At 42.6% G+C, this 21,428-nt stretch overlaps 1 protein-coding gene across 2 annotated transcripts in view; it reads left to right on the top strand.

The window, feature by feature from the left end:
- dntt (deoxynucleotidyltransferase, terminal) overlaps window positions 1-21,428 on the top strand; it is an 85,198-nt gene that overhangs the window by 18,891 nt on the left and 44,879 nt on the right. For both annotated transcript variants that reach the window (XM_076285987.1, XM_076285986.1), the window contains exons 7-8: window positions 440-572; window positions 20,888-20,990. In XM_076285987.1, the coding sequence (XP_076142102.1) occupies window positions 440-572; window positions 20,888-20,990 (236 nt within the window). The remainder of the gene's footprint in view (window positions 1-439; window positions 573-20,887; window positions 20,991-21,428) is intronic.

The following is a 21,428-nucleotide window of genomic DNA, read 5'->3' as shown; positions in this document are numbered from 1 at the left end:
TAATATGTCATTTCATTGGAGTAAATGGCCACAGAGGGCCTCAGTGTTTTGGAACATTCTTGTTAAGTTAGGACATCAGGACTTATGTGTGATGTGGGTGATGTACAGTATGCTATCACTGCGGTAGTGACACAGCATGTTATGATAGCATTTGTAGTTAGTAGTTAGTAGCACGTTCTTCTGCAATATCAGATTGGTAATCTGCATCATACATCATACATTGAAGCTGCCGAAGTAAGAGTTGTTTTAATTTGTTTCTTACTGCGGGTAATCAGTTGTAAGCTTTCTCCTAAACCCTTGAAGTGCCTCTTGCTACCATATCTTATTTCCCAGAGAGAAAAACAACTCGAAGGAATCAGTTAAAATGTATTGTTGCTCATTTCCATACAAGCATTTGGAGCTATCAGTGGAAGGTGTTGTAACTGGCTACTGTTTGCAGGTTTCCTTTATTATGCTGATATCTCCCGAGCAGTCACCAAAGCAGAGGCGCAAGCCGTTGGGCGCATCGTCGAGGAGGCCGTTCACCAAATCTCTCCCAACGCCTCTGTTGTTCTGACAGGAGGCTTTCGCAGGTAAAAGACATAAGATGTTTCAGTACCAGTGCAAAGCTTTGAAATAGTCAGAATTAGCACTTTTGTCTGAATGATCAGAAAGGAAGTTCCAAGTCTGTTTTGCATCTTTCCTTTGTGATACACTCTTTGTGTTTGTGTGTGTGTTTGTCTCTTTGCATGCATTTATGTAAAAACTGTACTGCCTGTTGCTGTTTTTTATCTCCTCAAAAGAACAACATCGTAACCACATTATGCCCTGAATTTGCCCCTTAGTAGAACAAAGGCCAGTGAAATAAAGAATCTACCAATGCCCACTGGACCATTCATCTAAGGCCAGTGAAATAAAGAATCTACCAATGCCCACTGGACCATTCATCTCCTCTCTGTTTCACTGCAGAAGTCTTTAATTCACCATAAAGTAGAAGAGACCTTCAGAAACACACACCTTTGCGAAAGCCAAGTGCTGTAACTGGCAACATTAGTGAAAGTGAAACTAAATCTGTTGAGTTAAAACCACTTCAAAATATAATGGGGTTGTCCCTGGCATGCTACACCTACCCTACTTCTACCCAGTTTCATGAAATTGGCCCAGTGGTTTTTAAGTAATTCTGCACACGGACATACCAACCGCAATGAAAACATAACCTCCTTGGTGAAGGTAATGAAAGCCTAGTCACTTCTTTGAACACTTCTTTTCAATAGAATAAGGTCACATAGACCTTCATACAATAACAGATAGCAATGGCAAGCAAACCAAAATCTATTGATAATGACATCCAAGGCCACAGCCACAGGACGTGGTCGTGGAGATAAAGCAAACAGGCTTTTGTGCCTACTGCTGACGTTATTGTTCTCCATAGAGCTCTTTTGTATTACAATGGACGTGCTCACCTCCTTTGAGCTTTAGTTTGAGAGCACAAGGTTCAGGAAAAGCCATTAAAAAAAGTTTCACCATGTTCAACTACTGGTGCTAATCTTAAATAATTCAGTGGCAAGCTGGTCTGCCAGGAACTGTTTTTCCCCCCTCTGCTCGCAGTGGGAGTGACAAACTTCTGTTGTTTATCCAGCTGACACCTCTCCCTCTGCAACTGTTGCCATCCCCGCTGTTGCCGCGGGTGACGGCGAAATATGGAGAGATGCAGATGCCAAAACAGAACTTGCACATGGCAAACTTGGAGGTGTATCTCTCTCTCTTCCCTTCTCTGTCTCCCTATTTCTCCCTGTAGAGGAGCTCTCAAAGCTACCAAGGAGCCTTCTATAACTTGGGCGTAATGACGCAATGTAAAATAACTCAAGATATGGCTACTTGCTTCTTGTCTGAGAAGTGGACTTCAAAGATGTTATTCTCTGGCTGTTTTCAAACTTTCTCTCCTCTCTCCTTTTGTTTGAGAGTTCCAAAGCCACAGTGAGTCATCTGTTTAGCTTTGGGTTTGTTTACGAGAATAAAGATGAGAAGTAGCATCTAGCCAATGGGATTGTTTCATGTTTTTGTATTTTTTTTTCCTGTTAATGAAGTGTTTCAGTTGAAGTCCCTGAAGAGCTTTTGCAATATTCAGTTTTACTTTGGTAATCCGCTGTGAACACTTTTGTGTGTGTGTGTGTGTGTGTGTGTGTGTGTGTGTGTGTGTATGTGTGTGTGTGTGAACAGCAGGCATATTCCTATGACCTGTATTCAGGAGAGATGTAAACAATGGAAAAAACAACATTTGCATATGTAAATTCCCATGAGTCTCCATGAAGACAATGGTAGTGGGTGTTTTCACCTGTGGTGAACCGTTCGTCAAAGAGACCAGCCCGAACGCACATGCGCTATTATTTAGCAACTGCTATTTTTTTTATTGTTTTTTTTAGAATGTTTGTCTTGAGGTCTCCTTGCTATTCCCTTAATGGATGGGACATCTATGACTATAGCAGGTGTGCTCAGTACAAATCCAAAACACAGTTTGAAAATATAAAAGCTTTATTGGTGAACAATGAGTGTGAATGTGTGAGAAAAATATTTGTGACTTGGCAGCATTCGAAAGAAGAAGGACAAAAATTACAGCAATGAAGAAAGAAATTAACATTTTGCACACAGAAGAAGACTATTCAGATAGAAGTTGTGAATCTGCAAGCTGTGGAGTTGTCATTTAAGACGGTAAAGTCAAGCCATGCAGTACCAGCTCTGTCCTTAAAGCCATGCGGTGGTGATGGCTGTCTTTCTGGAAGTTAATCTCATCCGCAGACAAGTTCTCTCAATAGCTCAGCCAGAGTGACCATCAGGTTCCTGGTCACCTGTCATATCACCTATCAAGTTCCTTCTCCGATTGTTGGCTGGGCAGTCAGCCATATGATGAGTTCTGGTTGTTCCAGACTTCTTACAGTTTATGTAGGCCAGGAGTGATGAAAATAAGGGAGTTATTCAAGATTATGCGGGGCATTGAGTCTCTTACAAATATTAAAACACTCAGAAATCATATCGGAAATCAATTCAGAGTCACATGCTTGCCTTACTTTGTGTTCATGGTTAGATGAACTATTAATGTGTATGTATATGTAGAATTACTGTAGATTCAAATATTATGATAATTTGACTGTCCGGAAATATTTTTTAATGTAAATCCACTGACTGATAGACAATCTTCTCCCTTTTAAAGGATATTTTAGTATATTCAGTTGCATTTGAGTGCCCCGTAATGATATATGGAAGACCCGCACTGTCTCTGAACTGAGCTTTCACTGGCCTGATGGTTTTTTTTATGACTTCAGGGGCATTCATCCTCAAAGCCTCCCCTTCATCCATGCAGTCTGGTCACTCATGAAGACGTCTTCCCGGCTTTCACTGTCTGACACAGAGAAAAAAATGATCTCCCCCTAACCTTTAACGAAGTTTCAAAGCTACTTGCAAATATTCAGATGGCGCTCAGCTTTGGCAGTGAACCCAATCCCCACAAAGCCAAACATTTTTTTCAAAACACCCTTCAAAGGCAGCAAGGGGGTGGGGTAGAGGGGGGGGGGGGGGGGTAGGGGTAGAAAGTTTCTGGAAATAAGCCCCCATGTTCTTGTAAAACGCTCAGTGCCACAGCACTTCTTTGCTGGAAAAGCGTGTCGAGGATTTGTTGACGCTGCTGACATTAGCCTTATTGAAGGGACAGCTGTGCAGGGTTGGTGACAAGGCTTTGAGATGCTTAGGAGGAGGATTAAAAATAGATAGAAAGCACAACTGTCGGCGCCACATCAGAGTGTGAAAAGACAGCGCGGCATCACTGGAACAACGTTTTTCTCCCAGTTGCTTTGGGAGTTATCATGGGATTCCCAATTCCTCTGGTACCTCCTCGTATCAACTTGTCTTTAGTTTTTAGAGTTTAGGGTGAGTGCAATGTGTTTAACTAGATGTACCGCACACAAAATATGACCGCCGCCCAGTCCTGCACATTCTCTCTGCAAAAATAAATCTAGCTTGTCTATTTGTCTCCATCTACTCCATCCTCTTGCAACTTTTGTGTATGTAAATGAGTGTGTGCATGTGTGTGTTTGCTTCTGTGTATATGTGTGCTTCTCTATTTGTGTGTGTGTGTGTTCGCTTGTGTGTGTGTGTGTGTGTGTGTGTGTGGGGGGGAGCTGGTAATGTTGGGTGTGTTTATGTATGTGTGCCTTTATGTGTGTGTGTTTTTGTGGGTGTGTTTATGTGTGTGTGTGTGTGTGTATACATTTCAACTTCATCCGGTAACCTTCACCACCATCATCTGCAGGCTGATTTGTGTACAGTCACTAAATGTACACATTAATTCATTTATTGTATGGCCCCCTATGAACGGAATTCCACGAAACTCAGCATGCATTCAGAGGGTGGCATAGTGATCCTACAGGTCAAATTTTGTGCAGTTCTGAACACGTCAGCCAAAGATACCTACGATTACAGAGTCTCAGTTTTGCTTTTTCATTTTCATTTTTTTTATATGTGGCGCTATACCATAAATGAGTGGTTATGAGATGGGTTGAGATGGCCCCTTGAGCGCAACACACAAAAAAATGTGGTTCTCCTAGGCCCTACGGTTCTCGAGATATTCACAGAACAGTGACGGATCAAAACTCAAAACTAAAATCAATGGTTCCGTGTCATCCTTGTGGGGCTACATGCCCACCAAGTTTCGTGCAGCCCAGTCTTTCAGTGTCCCGGGAATCGTTGACACAAAATTACTGTAGAAAAAGAAAAAAATCCAGAAGAAAAAAAACTCTGACTAAACCTATATCACCGCTACGCTAGCGGCGGTCATAATAAGCCATCCTTATATAGTGTTGCTAATACACTGATTCACACACATTTCACATCCATAAATGTTTATTAGACTAAACTGCAATCCAACTTACAAGACTGCAATCAAACCGACAAGTGTGCAGTTTAGAGTGGGTGATGGTAACGTTGTGTGTTTAGCATGTTACAAAAGCTCCGGAGAGATTTATTCTGCTCTGCACATAATTTCTTTCCCTTTCATCTTACACTTTCTTCTCTGTCTCTCACTTTCTCTGTCTTTGTTTACACTGCTCCCGTGCACTTGATTATGCTTAATTAAGTATACAATAGCCATTTGCATCCAACCCCACACAAACAAACTCAATTCTCTGCCAGTAACTCTGTGAAGAGAACATTTTGTTTTGACCGCTGTTTGTTTAATTTATTCATCAGTGTCTCCAGTGAAGTATTTGCTTCAGCCACCACAGTATGGGGTATTCAAGCAACAACAAAAAAACAAGACATAAAACGTTGTCTGTTGACATTAGAAGATATCTTTTGAAGTGACAGACGAGCCATTTATGACTGTGTGAGTAGAAGCTGGCCATGAAATAAATATTCAGTCTCTGAGACTCTTGGATCCCGTCTTCACGGGTTTCCAGTAATGGAAGGCCATTAAAACACACACACACACACATAAAGGGAGCAATGCTGAATCTCTCATTTTACGGCCATAATTTCTGGCGAGGAGAGCCCACGTACTTAAAGGTGTTTGTGCAGAGCTTTGCACACAGGAATGGTTCCAAAGTACTGCATTATTCATCTGTTGTTTTTGTCCTGTCATCTCCTTGTGTATATTTTATTTGCGCTCATACGTACCTCAAAAAACATTTAATAATTTAGGCCCCTCATGCACGCAACAGGGGCTATACAACGCTCCCTGCTTCAGGGTAACAAGGCCCAGCAGGTAGCGGTTGCCACATAGCTGTCTTTTTAGGTTCAGGGAATGATGCCTTTTTGCCCTCTCCTCAGCCACCCCCGACCCCACCCCCTGCCTGGTGGCTTCGTTTGAAAAGTCCATCAATCTGCGTCTCGGAGGAGATGCACCAGACATCTAGAAGAAGTGGCAGTAGGGGGATGTGACAGGGCTGCTTAATGCTGAATGATCACACAAAGTTGTCAAGCTTTACCATTAGAAATAAAAACATCACCTTTTTGCAAAGGAAGACATACAGCACAGTTGCCTTCCCCATCTGAACGACCCACCTCTCTCTCCCTCCTTCCCTCCCTCCCTCCCCTTATTTGCTGACTGGGGTTGATTTAGAGAAGGGAATATGCGATGCGCCAAGCGACTAAAAGCCCAGTGCCAGCACTACCTGGTGCAAAGCTGCCACGCTCGCTTTAATAGAGCCCTCACTTCAAATTAACTCACAAGGCGCATGTTTGAATAACAAGCCCCCTTTTCCTTTCAAGTTGACTGCACGTAAACCCCTATTTATGCAGATGACACATTTATTAATTTAGAACGAGCATTCTCTCGCCACCATTCCTCCTATTAAGGACAAACACATTGGATTGTGTACTTGAGCCTTTTTTCTGCCAGCACAGCAAATTGAGCCCTGGAGACGATCTCCTTGTGCCTAGCAATCTCACGACGGGGGTCAACTCCAGTCTCATTGCCTGCGCTAATTAGAAACCTGTCCAAAACTGGAAGTACATGTGTCCCGGATGCTGGACACCGTCCGCCTCCGTCCGTCCACTGAGGAGGACGTTGTACGGTCCATCTGTCTGTCTGTGAGGCAAGGGGAATTCTGAACGACTGAATCTATTCACGGGAGCACTGAACTGTACGGTGCACTAATTAACACTTATGTGCAGCCAGAGAAATAAAAGCCATTTTTAACAGTACCCAGTGTGTTAAAAAAGAAAAGGCTGGAGGGGATGAGCACAGTGCAGAGGTATCTGTCCCGCGAGAGTCTGTGTTTTAAGGGGCCCAATCATGTTCACGCTTTAATTACAAGGACATCTGCCATGGTCCACGAATAAGAATATCAAATACCTGATGCTGCTGTTGCTGTAGGCCCCTAATATGAATGACTCTTCTATTGTGTTTCTTTTTTTATCTTTTCATTGCTACTCTTTGGTTGAAGTTCTGCCGAAGTTTGATGATATTGTTCATGCTCGTCCAAGCTTCACAGCCTTGTTTGGCACATCTCTCCGCTGCGTGTGCCACCGCCGCTATAGTTTTCAAGCAGCCGACAGAACTGTGACAGCTTTGATTCAGCCTCTGCTCAAAACGGAAGAGCTGACAAATATGAGGCGTCTGGTTCTCCATTGTGCTTTCAAAATGCTTTTAGATAAATGGCTCACTCGTGTAAATATGACGCAGGGTTATTTTAGTACAACTGAAAGTTCTTGGTTTATGTATGAAGTTGGTGGATGGGCAAGTTTTACCATTCAACAAGCTTATTGCAATTACAAACCAAACCATTGTAAGATAAATATATATGTTTTTGCCATGGTATTGCTTTTTAATTAGTAAGTACCAGTACCACTCTGTGACTGTGAAAAGGAAATATCTAAAAAACATCTTAACTTGTGTGAACTCATCTGAACTGAATAGACACACCCTATACAACCAATACTGTTATAGCCAACTTTTGACTGACTTTCTGTCCTCGGTATGCTAAGCAAACCCGATAGAGCTAGTCTGCCTTACTGCATTGTAATGGCCATGATCACACTTTTCCCCTCGTCTGAATTATTGATGCTGTGACCTCCACTGACCACGGGGCTAGACAGGCAGTGGCTCGCCTCTTCCTCCCTCTCTCTCTCTCTCTCTCTTTCTCTCTCTCTTGTTCTGTCACTCTCTTTTCCTTGTTTAATGCCCTGTCACGTTCACTGTTGCACAGCAGTGGCAGCGCTGGTGGAGATCAAACGCACCTCTGCACTACACCCTGAGTCGTTGCAATACTGGAGCCATTTGTTCTCTCTTTTGCTGTGCTCTTAACCGTGAGATGGGGAGGCTCTGCACCCATTCACTCTTCCGCCCCTGGACTCCCATCAAAGGCCTGCCGATCAGCCCAATAAAAACAACGCCAACGTTTCTTTTTTTCAGCAGGGGGTGGTTAGCTTAGCCCCACAGAGCCCCACCTAGAGTCCAGGTTGTGGAGGCAGTGGCGGTGGCTAGCTAGCCTTCCTTCAGGACCGGCGGGATCAAAAACGTGTGACAGTTTATCCCTTAATCCCGCCTGAGCAGCCTGGGTGCATTCTCATTGTATTGGGGCATTTCTCTGGCCCTTTCATGTCTAATACAGTGGCTGGACTCTATTGTGCCATCTGAGCTTCTGAAACTCTTATGGGTTCCCATGATTTTTAAACACTATTTTTCTATCCCTTCTTTTTTTCCTGTACATATCTTTTTTTTTTTGTCTGGAGTCAGAGTTCTGATGAGAATGTGGCTCGGTGCCTGTGGTAAGCGCATCGCAACGTCTGTGAGAGGCCAGCGAGGCCAATGTGAGAAAAACGTCTGAAAGGAAATCACTGAGCCTTTAGGGGAGACACTGATTGATTAACATCCCCTCCGAGCTTTTAAGGTTTCAGGCAGTTCAGTTCGGCCTCTCACTGAGATATCTGCTTCGCTAACTCTATACGTTTGCTCTGCATATCAAAGGCAGAGAAGTATATTTGCTCCCTTTGTTGTTTGTGCACACATTGCGCAATGTCTCTGTCTCACACTCATTCACTCTGTTTGTGTGTGTGTGTGTGTGTGTGTGTGCATGTGTGGTAAGGCGGTGATGTCTGGGGTTTGGGGTGTGTGTGTGTGTGTGCGCGCGTGCGTGTGGTAAGGTGGTGGGTGTCTGGGGGTTTGATGTGTGTCACGTGTGTGTGTATGTCCTTTATAGAGCTGCATAGTCCCGCCCACAGCCGATGCCGGATGTAAAAAGTCAATGCAATTTCTCCATTGACAATTACGGTGTAAGCCATAAAAACTTAACTGCACGTGGTAGACTTAAAACCAGTTACGTTTGTACTAAGCGATTGTATATGCTCCTATAGACACCAAGAGTTCGTGGGGCACTAACCTTGTTTTGAGATAAATGCCTTTTATTCGCGATCTCTTGGATATAAGTACTTCATTACCCACAATCCTGAACAATCCCACAATCCCACAGTGATGCCTCTGATTGGTGGAAAGGCCGTTATGGTCATAGTTTGAAACTTTCTCAGCGGAAAAATATTGACAAAGATGGCAAAGTTTTTACTGCCTATGGCGAAAATCTTAATGTGATTAAAAACTTTCTTGACGAATATTGGTTGTAGAGGTTTGAAGACTTGAGATATTTGCAATAGCTTACTCTGACCACATTGCTAGCAGCTAGTTCCATAAGCAGTGTATAGTCCAGTTCAACAAAATCCACTTCTGAAACGTTAAAAATAAAAAAGATCTTCGTTTTATTTCTCTGTTTTACACTTACAAAAAATGAATAAGAGCTGGCTAACACACTTGTTCTAAGTAAATCCAATTAGCATCGGCAGTGGCAGGTAAGAAAACCGTATGCTTCCACAGCTCTCAAGTTAAAGTCAGTTCTGAAGTTCAGGTCAACATAGCCGACGTGAATCTGCTTAAAGAGGCAGTACATAATTCTACCAATATGTAAATCACATCACACATGAATTCTATTATGCTTTTAACTATTAAATGAACTTATAAATGAAATTATTTATCTTTTTAACAACTATTTTAATTACATTAACCATCAAACACTATGAATTGTACTTTGGCCTCTACATACCCGGCCCCTAATTGCTTTCTATCATAGAAACAATTACAACTTATATGGTAAATGTCTTCCATCTGAGTAAGACTCAGATCAGTAACAGTCCTTCTCATACTGCTTCTTGAAGTAAGCAGAGTTTGGTTATCGGCCTCTCAAGTTCATTCGTCTTGGTCTTGACTCGAACCTTACGAACCATTCCATGTTCGTCCTCAATAGTCGTAACTATTCTTCCCATCAGCCATGATCCCCTGGGTGCTGATTCATCGACAATCAAGACTACATCTCCTGGGATGAAGTTCCGTGATGGGTGGTTCCATTTCTGCCTTTGCTGGAGTTGAGGCAGATACTCCTTGACCCAGCGTTTCCAGAAAAGATCAATCATGTACTGGATTTGCCTCCATCTTTTCCGTGTGTAAGTATCATCCTTCTGGAAGAGCCCTGGAGGTAAGTTGGGGTTAGTCTTGAGTAGCAGCAAGTGCTGTGGGGTCAGAGCTTCAAGATCATTAATATCGTTGGAAGGCATGGTAATTGGCCTACTATTCAGAATGGCCTCACATTCACAGAAGAACGTCTGCAGACCTTCCTCGTCCAAGCTTTGCTCTCTCAGTGTAGCACTCATGATTTTCCTGATGGAGCGAATAATTCTTTCCCACACTCCCCCATGGTGGGATCCAGATGGTGGATTGAACATCCATATGATGTCACGTTGGAGCAAGCAGTTCTCAATCTGTGAAGTATTCCACTCCTTTATAGCCTTTTTGAGCTCGCGATCAGCTCCGACAAAGTTGGTCCCGTTATCGGATCGCATTTCCTTAACTTGACCTCTTCTTGAGATGAAGCGTCGCAGAGCGTGAATGAAGGAGTCCGTTTCCAAAGACGTTGCCATTTCTATGTGGACCGCACGACTTGAGAGGCAGGTAAATATCACACCGTACCTTTTTACCGATGATCTTCCACGTTTTATGTTGAATGGCCCAAACAAATCCACTCCTGTTCTGGTGAAGGGTGGTTCGTCTGGCACTACTCTGTTTCTTGGTAAGTCCGCCATCATTTGTGTGCCTGATGCGTCATGTTGTCTTCGACAGATAGTACACCGAGACAGCATTTTTATGATTGAAGAAGGAGCGTTGATAATCCAGTATTTTTGACGTACGTGAGACAAAACATGATTACGCCCACTGTGGCCCAGACGCTCATGTGCGTCCTGGAGAATCAGATCAACCACATGATGGTATTTAGGGAGTATCATCGGGTGCTTGGCTTCGGCTGGCATGGATGCTCTACTAAGCCTTCCTCCAACACGAAGGATGCCCTCTTGAAGTTGTGGATTCAGTCTGAAGACTACTCCTTTTGATGGGGTCCTTTCTCCGAAGAGCAGAAATTTCCTCCTGGAAGCTCCTTTGCTGACAGTGGCTGGTGATAACCAGCTCAGCACGTCGCAGATCGTCCACAGTCAGGTAAGTCTGTTTGAGACTCATTTTATAGCTTAACATCTCCCTGTTTGCCTGTTGTTGGTCACTGTACAGTCTGCTAATCTCCTTTCTCTTCCTTAACAGGTCTACCAGGGTTCCCTTGATACGTGTGATCCATGCCACCGCCTTCTTGAGACGTATCCATGAAGAGTAGTATTGGATTAGTTGTTGCATTGAATCTGTGCTTTCTTCTACTATGGTAGCATTAACAGGTATGCCTTTCTTGACCTCAGGATCTTCTGCGGTAAGCTCCTCCAGATGATCACGCGTACTTGGCCATTCCTTTTCTGGTTTGCTAAGGAAGACCGGCCCTGCGATCCAAATTCCATTCTTAATGAAGGCGCTCACCTTTTGCCCCCTGGAAGCGTAATCAGCTGGATTCAACTGTGTGTTGATGTAGTTCCATTGCTCCACTGTTGATGATTGCAGGATTATGGCAATCCTGTTTGCCACGAATGTCTTAAATCTAATGTTCTCATTTGCTATGTACTTGAGCACGGCGGTGCTGTCCGTCCAAAACTTAGAGTCTGACAGTGACAAATGTAATTCCTTTTGCAGCATGACATCTACCTTCACGGCTAAGGCAGCCGCCGTCAGCTCCAGTCGTGGGATAGTTATGGGCTTAAGAGGGGTGACCCTTGCCTTTCCCAAGACGAATGAGCAGCTTATTTGGTTGCTGCTATTCTCCTGGACCAGGTAAGTCACGGTACCATAGCCTGTTTCGCTCGCGTCACAAAAGTGATGCAGCCGAGCCTGCACTGCTTTTTCAAACTCTGGTGGCTTGAAACAACGATCCACTCCAAAGTCGGTGAGCTGTTGAAGCTCTTCTGTCCACCTTGTCCATTGTTGTGCAAGATGTCCTGGCACAGCATCATCCCAGCCTGTTTTTAGTCTACACAGTTCTTGCAGGATGTTTCTGGCGGGAAGTATCACCGGTGACAACATCCCCAGTGGGTCGTAGACTGAACTCAGTCGACAGGATTCCTCTTCTGGTGAGAGGCTTCCTCTCTATGTTCACTTGGAACCTAAACTGATCTGACCGGATGCACCACTGTACCCCCAAAGCTCTCTTGATGGCGAGTGAATCCTGGTCAAGGTCAAGATCTTTGACTTCTGTTGCTCGGTCATCTGGTGGAATATGTAACAACACGTTTCGGTTGTTGGTCGTCCATTTTGTCAGTCTAAAGCCTCCTGTTTGACAGATGGCCTTCAAGTCGTGGTATAGCTTGACTGCTTCTTGTTCAGACGCAACCGATCTCAAACAGTCGTCAACATAAAAGTTATTTAAGACTGTATCCACTACTGCTGCATCAAACGTGTTCCTGTTGTCTTCGGCACACCTTCTCAACGCATAGCTAGCGCAGCTTGGTGAGGAGGTGGCTCCGAACAAGTGTACCTCCATTCTGTACTCTTGCAGCTCTTTGGAAATGTCGCCGTCCGGCCACCACAAAAACCTGATAAGGTCGGCATCGTCTGGTGGGACTTTCACTTGGTAGAACATTGATTCCACATCTGCCATGACTGCAACTCGCTCTTGACGGAATCTTGTTAACACACCAACCAGTCTGCTTGTCATGTCAGGTCCCTGCAGTAGTTGTTCGTTGAGTGTGGTTCCTTGATATGAAGCGCCACAGTCGAATACCACCCGTATTTTCTGCTTCTTAGGGTGGTAGACGCCGTGATGCGGGATAAACCACACCTTTCCATCACTTCGGTTTAGTTCTTCATCTGGGACCTTTACAGCATAGCCTTTGTTTATCACATCGTTCATGAAGCTGACATAGTCCTCCCTGAATGTCTGATTTCTCAAAAGCTTCTTTTTTATGTTGAGAGCTCGCTGTTCTATCACTGCTCTGTTGTTAGGCAGTTTCACATCCATGTTCTTCAACGGCAAACCAATAGAGTAGTGACCATTGACCAGCTTCACTGATTCTGAGACTGTCCATAAAAAGTTGATCCTCCTTAGACATTTCCAACTGATCTCCTTGAGAATTCTCAGGAAAATCAAACTTGAATTGCTGAGTCCACAATTCTTCGAGTCGAGCCACCGAGATCCGATTTGTCTGGATCTGAGGGTATCCATTCTTTGTCCAGCTTCTGATGTTCTCACGCAGCGGTCCATTTACGGTCCATCCCAAAGCTGTGCGTACTGCATATGGCCCATCTTTGACACTGCAGATTACTTCTTCTGGCTCCAAAGCCTTTGGCACATCTGTTCCAATCAGAAGACCAATATCTGCGTTGATCGATGGAATTCGTACGCCTTGTAAATGTGGCCACCTATCCACGTCTTCTTGGGTTGGGATGTTCTCTTTACTTGCGGGGATAATCTTTTGCGCAAAAACCCCAGTGAGCTCAATAAAGTCATCACCTTCTAGGCTACTCACTTCTAGGTCTGGTACAGCTTTGCAGGAGACTGTCTTTTGGTCTCCCATAGTGGTGAGTAAGATGCACATTTTTTCCTTGTAGGTGAAGGTCATTTGCCAGCTTGTTCGTGCAAAAGGAGGCGTTACTCCCTGGATCCAGGAATGCATAACAGGTAAGTATCTTGTTGCCTTTCTTTGCTTTTACTCTTACAGGCACGATGGCGAGGACACTACCTATACCCCCGGCCCCAGTCTGCGAGCCTGCGTCCCCTGCATCCACAAATCCACTGACAACAGTCTGCTCTCCGCTTGGAGACTCCTCCTTTGTCTCCTCTTTTGCAGCCTCTTCCTTCAGTGAGTCTTTAGGTTTCTGTTTTATGTGTAGGAGCGTAGGGTGTGTTGCTGAGCATATCTGACAGCACTTCTTTTCTTTGCAGGCATTACTCATATGTCCGCCTATAAGACAACTGAAGCAAAGTCCTTTACTCTTAAGGAACTCAATCTTTTCCTTGTGCAACAACCTTTGAAGTTTCCTGCACTGTTCCATGGTATGATCTCCCTGACAGAAGATGCAGGGTTTTATGAAGGCCTTGTCTGTCCTTGTTCCCTTCTCCTGAGCTTTCTTTGTTCCAGCACTAGCAGCACCTTTTTCTGCTTTCTGTGTTGTTACTTCAGTGGCTAGTGTTGTGACATTTTTCTTTCCACTTGGCTTTTCTGTCTGCCGTTTTGTTTGCCCTGATATTTCACCGAACACAGGGTGTGATGCCATCTCGGCCTGTATGTTGACAAACGCCACTACATCTTTGAACTTCGTCCTACGATCTTGCCTTTTCTGAATGTCTATGGCGACACTCCTGAATCTCTCTCTCAGTCTGTATGGCAGCTTTGAGATAATCGTGCGCATGTTAGCAGCATTTTCCATTTCTTCTAAGTACTCTAGATCTGCCATTGCATTATTACAATTTGTAAGAAAGAGGGCATAGGATTCAAGTGCCTTGGTGTCATCTGCTTTAACGGTGGGCCAGTTTAAAGCCTTGTCGAGGTATGCCATGGATATCTTATATTTGTCACCAAAGCGTTCCTTTAGAAGTCTCTTGGCTTCAAGATAACCCTGATCTGGGTCCATGTGAAAGCAGCTGCGCACTAAATCATTAGGCTGTCCATGTGTGTGCTGTTCTAAATAGTAAAGCCTATCTTTGCTATTTTCAGTCTTGCTCTCTACACGGTGTTCGAAGGCTCTTATGAAGAGACGGTATTCTAATGGATCTCCCTTGAAAACAGGAATGTTTGGTGATGGCAATGTAGAAAGCTTTTGTTGCCTTACTAGGCTTTCAGTGATGTCGTTTTGACGTTGCATGACGGTAACCAGATTATCTGTATTCACAGAATTGTCTAATGAGTTGGCAGGAGCTTGTATCGCATCTGCATCTCTTCCTCTAGTGTGGCTATGCTGAGTGTCACTACTGACTACACTACTCTTACTGTGGCTGACATCGCGCTTACTAGACGTTAGTACAACCACTCTACTGCCTTTGGTTCTGCCTGACGCTTCTGCACCTTCATATTTTCGTAGCACGGCTAACTGTGCATCATTTGCAGCGAGCCCTGCTTGTATTTCAAACTCTTCCTTTTCCACTTTGAGCTGTAGCTCGTGTTCTTCTAAAGTCTGTTTTCTTCTCAATGTAGCTGACTTGGCTATCAGAGCGGCTCTTGCTAATTCCACCTTTAAGCGTTCTGCACGAGCTGATGATGTTGCAGAAGTAACAGAGACAGATGTAGATTTTCTACTCTTCTTAGATGTGACTGACACACTATCTTCAGGATGAATCTCTTCACTAACCTGGTTAGCCTCTTTTTGGCGTAGTATTACATCCTGTATCCATGTATTCACTTGTTGCACAAATTCTCTGTGCTCACTATTTCTTGGCACAAACCAATCCCTTTGATCTGTGTTCATATTCTCTACGCAGTCAATCTGGCAAAATAGGTCCTTAACATGCTCATTTATTTTACTGAATTCCTCTATCAGTGTTTCATACTTGGCCAAACATTTCTTTTCTATGATTTCCACGTTTGCATCATCATCCATTAAAGCATACATTTCGTTCCTTTTCTCAGTCAGTTGGCCTTGTATGGCTCTTCTCGAGTTTATTTTTGTTTCCAGATTATGTTCCAATGCTTTTTGTGTGGGTTTAACCATTCGCTTTTCCTCAGTTAGAATTTCAGTTGGGCTTACCATGGCTTCTGCTCCCGTCTCCGTCATGATTGCTTTGATAATCAGTTGTTCCGGTTTTAACGAGTTCCACTTGTGACAGTCACGAAGCGGCGAAAACGAGACTCGTTGGAATCGTTAGATATCCACCTGTTAGCCTACTCACAAGCCAGCTGCGCCAAGTGGGCTAATTGAGAAAGTCACTTCAGGTCACTCGTTGAATCGTTGTCCTTTTTCTACTTTCCACAAACCTCTCCAAAGGGCGTCTTATCCAACGTTAAGCAGGTTTTCTTACTAATGTAGAGGTTTGAAGACTTGAGATATTTGCAATGGCTTACTCTGACCACATTGCTAGCAGCTAGTTCCATAAGCAGTGTATAGTCCAGTTCAACAAAATCCACTTCTGAAACGTTAAAAATAAAAAAGATCTTCGTTTTATTTCTCTGTTTTACACTTACAAAAAATGAATAAGAGCTGGCTAACACACTTGTTCTAAGTAAATCCAATTAGCATCGGCAGTGGCAGGTAAGAAAACCGTATGCTTCCACAGCTCTCAAGTTAAAGTCAGTTCTGAAGTTCAGGTCAACATAGCCGACGTGAATCTGCTTAAAGAGGCAGTACATAATTCTACCAATATGTAAATCACATCACACATGAATTCTATTATGCTTTTAACTATTAAATGAACTTATAAATGAAATTATTTATCTTTTTAACAACTATTTTAATTACATTAACCATCAAACACTATGAATTGTACTTTGGCCTCTACATTGGTACTTGTATCAACAAGGATTGGGATTTATACATCACACGAACTTAGTCAGGGCCAATACACTATCAAATAGACCACTGTAAATGTTAGTTTAAACACTCAACAGGGTGCTTGCGCAAGTCTTGAAAGTCTTAATAAGTATGGAATTTTGAAACACTGTTTTCCAGACCTTGAAAAGTCTTGAATTTTGTGTGAAAGTCTTAATAAAGTATGGAAAAAATGTATGGTAGAATCTTACAGTATGCTCAAAGGCATTGTGAAATGAGAAATAGGAAGGTAGGCTATAAAACTATAATTTTACTATTCACGTACTGTATTAGCCTAATGGAATGATATCCAATCAACGCTTGCTTAGCCTAGTCTGGCACCTTTTCGTCACTGCGGAGGTCTATTGACACATAGCTAGCCTAGTGGTCAACAGAAATGGGTCGTTGCGTGTTTTCGAATTTATGGCTGGATTTGAAGTTAAATGAAATTAAAAATTAGAGTCTTTGCCATACTGTGCATACTGTGTTTATTTTTTGTTCTAACCAAGTGCGCTAGGTCAAATGTATGCACTTTTGTGAGTGTTGTGAGATAACATAAAGATATGTTCAGTCATGTTAAGGACAGAAAAAATGAGATGTGAGTTTGACTGAATTCTACATACATTCATCCATCCATTCATGTTTTATAGATAGTTTGGTAACACTTTACTTGACGGGTGAGTTCTTCATTCATAGCAGCTGTCATAAACTTCACATAAAGCATTCATGGCTGTTTCATGAGACATGACTCAACATTCATACCAAACCTTTCATGAATGTGGAAGACAGAACGACGACAACTCGTCAAAATAAAAGTCCATCAATCGCAAAGCAGCATTGCCGTTTTTGTTCCAAACCTCTTACCTGACCATGTCACATCTAAAGTGACATTCAATGTAGACTTCATAAGATATTCATGAAATATTTACAAAAACGGCAATGCTGCTTTGCGATTGATGGACTTTTATTTTGACAATTTTTCGTCATTCTGTTTTCCACATTCATGAAAGGTTTGGTATGAATGTTGAGTCATGTCTCATGAAACAGTCATGAATGCTTTATGTGCAGTTTATGACAGCTGCTATGAATGTGTTATGAACTCACCCGTCAAGTAAAGTGTTACCGATAGTTTTTGTGACACTTGTTTGATGTGAAATTCATGTACTTGTGATTTTCATGTTTTGAAACATTTTCATCAGTAAAAGCATAATTTACTGTGAATAATGCATTTGTTCATTGAATTATAGCCTATAAAAATTAACATTTCTAATAAACACAGTTGGTACAACCTCAACCACTGAAGTAAGCAGTAGGCACACAAGTATACAAGTACATAAAGTTAAGGTCTTGAGAAAAAAAATTCCAGTTTTAAAAAAGTCTGGAAAAAGTCTGGAATTTTAATTTGGAAAAAGAGCAAGCACCCTGCTCAAACTTTTCTGGTAGGCAAGCACTAGCCGACAGGCTAACCTTTAGCATTTCCGACATTGTATGTCATTACATAATGCAGCTAACATTAGGAATACTTTGGAATACTTTGTGCATTTAATGAACATTTTGTGTAATAATTCACGGCAAATTAATAAACTGAATATGGTGGTCGAAGAGCAGACCATGCATCAGCCCGACTGAGCAGTGATGACAGCATAGGATGAGTCAGGTAACGTTACGTTAACCGCTTTCACACACACAATATAAAATACACGATGATAAATATAAAATTCAATATCAAAACACTATTATTTACACGATTACTCCTGAAATAACTGCTATTAACTGCACATTCACTATATAAAAATCACTGTTTGGAGGAAAGGATTCGCGTACTGTCGCCGGTTTGAAATGATTTCGCGCTGGTTCGTGCATTGCTTATATATTATTCAGTGAGACGCGGTGGTTTATGGGATGAGTTGTTCCTTCGCTCGGAAATGAAAATATGTACACAGTCTTGTACCTTTGACTTTTTTTGGATTTTCTCTTCGTTTTTTCACTCGAAATGATATGTTGTATGCTTATAAGTTATGCCGTAGCTGGTTAGCCTAAGACATGCTGTAAAACTCTTTAGAGAACGGATTTTTCCAAACGTCAATACATACAGTCGGCAACTAGTCATAATCGTGGTTACCGCCCCCAGTTGCCGTGGTTACCGTGGCTGAAAAGCCCACGAGTGGGAAAACATTCGTTTCGATTGCATGTAATCTAATGGAGGTGCACCGGCTTGAGTACAGAAAGCACCTATAAAAATATTAAATCTTTTAGCAAACGTCACTAAACGGCACAAACACGTTTCAACTGAGAGTTATCTGTGTGTCAAGGAGGTTAAGGGTAACATTAAGTTCCCTCATTTTCCTAATTCCAGTTAAACGGCCAGAACTGTCTCGAGTGTACTGATTGTAGAACTGCTTTCAATGGCCGGACTGTGTAGCTCGGTTTAGCAAGCTAACCCTTTTGCCTTAACATCACATACTCGTAAGTTGCATCTGAATTTATTCTCACATGAATGCACATTCCCTACAATGGCCGTGGGAATAGTTTTAACAAGTAATGTGTACCAGTTGGTTATGTTACACTGACGATATAAAGTTAGCCAGTTAGCAACCGAATGATGCTACCATTGAATATAGCTTCCAGAGAAATTTGTCGTCAACATTAATCGAGGGTGAATTAAGTTGTTAGCATACACTGGGCAGTTAAGTAAACACAATTCCTTCAAATTATTGTGTTCAGAAACAAGCAGAACTCCACCTGAATGTAAAACGAATGTATAAAGTCTAACTGTTAGCTAGTTCGCCCATTGACTTCCATTGTGTGAGGTTAGCATGCTTTCCCCCTCGTGGGGGGCGGTAACCTTTCCGAACGTCTTAACCGACTGTATCTATCGCGAAAGTTCAAAGGCGAATCTAGGCTAAAAACGGAATCTCATTGGCTGTCTTTCAAGGCTGTTTTCTCAAAGTGAGTTTCCTCTCCCACTCTGAGCACGAAAACTCCACTTCAGAAGCACTTACATACACCAAACTTTCTAGACTTATGCCTAACTATATGTAGAAGGTTTTTACAGAGGGGTTTGTTGATATATTGACATCATATTCCGATTTACAGGATAACAAAAGTAGATATTCATAAATCCCTCTGTAAATGTTTCCCCATCTAATATCTGAACACAATGAAAACATCATTTTGAACCTGGCTGTATCCATTGCTCAGGTTTCGTGCCTTAAAATGTATGCAAATTAGCGCATATTTAATTAGATAATGCCTAATTTGCATATGTGAACATTAAATTACAGAAAACTTGTAATACATGTAAGTAATCAACTGGGGAAGTTTCATAGTGATATCTGCTTGTTAAAATGTTTACCCTATTCACCTGTAGTGTCTCGAAATAAGAAATTACTTCTGAGAGGTAGAATATAAATGAAAGGAGCCAAACGGGAGGGAAGCAGTGGATGCTGACAGCAGCACAGAGCTCATATTCTGCATGCAAATCGAACGCCAGCTAGTTAGGATAAATGGCCAAGTTTAAATGCTGTTCAGTGAAGCAACAACCGAACATTACATGCCCTCCATACAAAATGATCCCATAATTCATTTTTTCATTTTTTTTATGAATCACACTCCCACTAAATATTAGGAACAATTAGGAACTAATATAAGAGTAGTAAAATGATTTTTGTTTTGCTTTCTATCAAGGCATTTTGCATGACAAGGAGACTCAGTGGACGCCTGACTTTGGATAAGCAGATTTAGTATTTGTTCTCATGCATTGCTCTTCCGCAGTGGAGTCTCTGGCATTTTTATTACCATAATCCCAGCCTAGACGCTCGCAATCTCATAAAGCTCAAGACGACTTCGGAGGAGCTCAGACTGGTGGACCTAATGACACATGACAAATTGGCTGTTGGAACAATGGTAGGGAAAAAATCCATCCGCTGCTGTTATACCCATACGCGCCACTTCCCTGGCAGCATCCCTATGCCCAGACACGAGCCTTCTCTCTTGATTAACCCAACAAGTGTGACTAAGTACATCCATCGTTTTGGGCCTGTACGCTGATGTGAGGTTGCTCTTGCGCATGCAGGGTTTGTGAGTGACAGTCTGGTTTTTGGTCTCTTGCAGGGATGGGCATCGTTAAGAAATTATCGATATTGATCCCATTGTCGAGTCTGCTTACCGATGCGATTCCTTATCGATTCCCATATCAATTCCTGTACCATTTGCTGAACACTTATAGGATGGCTTTGAGAGTTGTTGGCTTTAAATGTCTAATTTAAAGTGGTTTTAGAGAATGAATATCAAGTGTGCAATATCAATACAGAAGTTGAATGCTTTAAAATTTCTAAAAAAGTAAACATTTCTAAAACAAAACTTTGTATTGGAATCGTTAGTGGAATCGTTAACGTGTGTATGTGTATGATTCCGATGGATCGGAACGTTTGGAACCGATTCCTAACCGATACCTGGTACCGATTCCCAAGCCTAGTCTCTTGTCTGCAGGGGGAAGGAGGTTGGCCATGACGTGGACTACATACTCACCACACCGGAGGTCGGAAGCGAAGAAGGGCTATTGCTCCGGGTGATAGACAGGCTCAACTACCAAGTAAGTCTGAATGCTGAACGCGTATTGAAGTCCCTTATTGGAATGAAAAGCAAACAAACAGCACACCCTTCAAACCTGATACATGTATGATGTAGCAGGTGCAGGGAATACCACACTCATATTCATAGAGTGCATTCCATTTCAATAATTGCTGCACAGCAGTTGCACTACACTCAAGGTCTATTTACAGTTGCACGGGTGCTTCTGAATGCATTACCACTGCATTATTCAAAGGTTGTGGTGGTACTTTATGTCCTATATGCATTCAAGGATGCATAGGATCAGCACTGCCCCCACACATACAGTACACTCTGATCGCCGGAGCATGTGCGCTACAATAATGAGCGCTAGAGTGTGATGGCCGTGCTGCACACATAATGTAAAAAATATGCCCACCAGGTGCCCAGGGGACACAGCTTAACTGCACGTCCTCCTTAT

This window comes from Alosa pseudoharengus, unplaced genomic scaffold (assembly GCF_046254945.1).
Source record: "Alosa pseudoharengus isolate Yale_2024_CS ecotype anadromous, Long Island Sound unplaced genomic scaffold, YU_APseudo_1.1 YU_APseudo_1.1_scf_15, whole genome shotgun sequence".
Taxonomy (NCBI): domain Eukaryota; kingdom Metazoa; phylum Chordata; class Actinopteri; order Clupeiformes; family Clupeidae; genus Alosa; species Alosa pseudoharengus.
The sequence above is the reverse complement of the archived record's forward strand: the minus strand, read 5'-3'. Positions and strand labels throughout refer to the sequence as shown.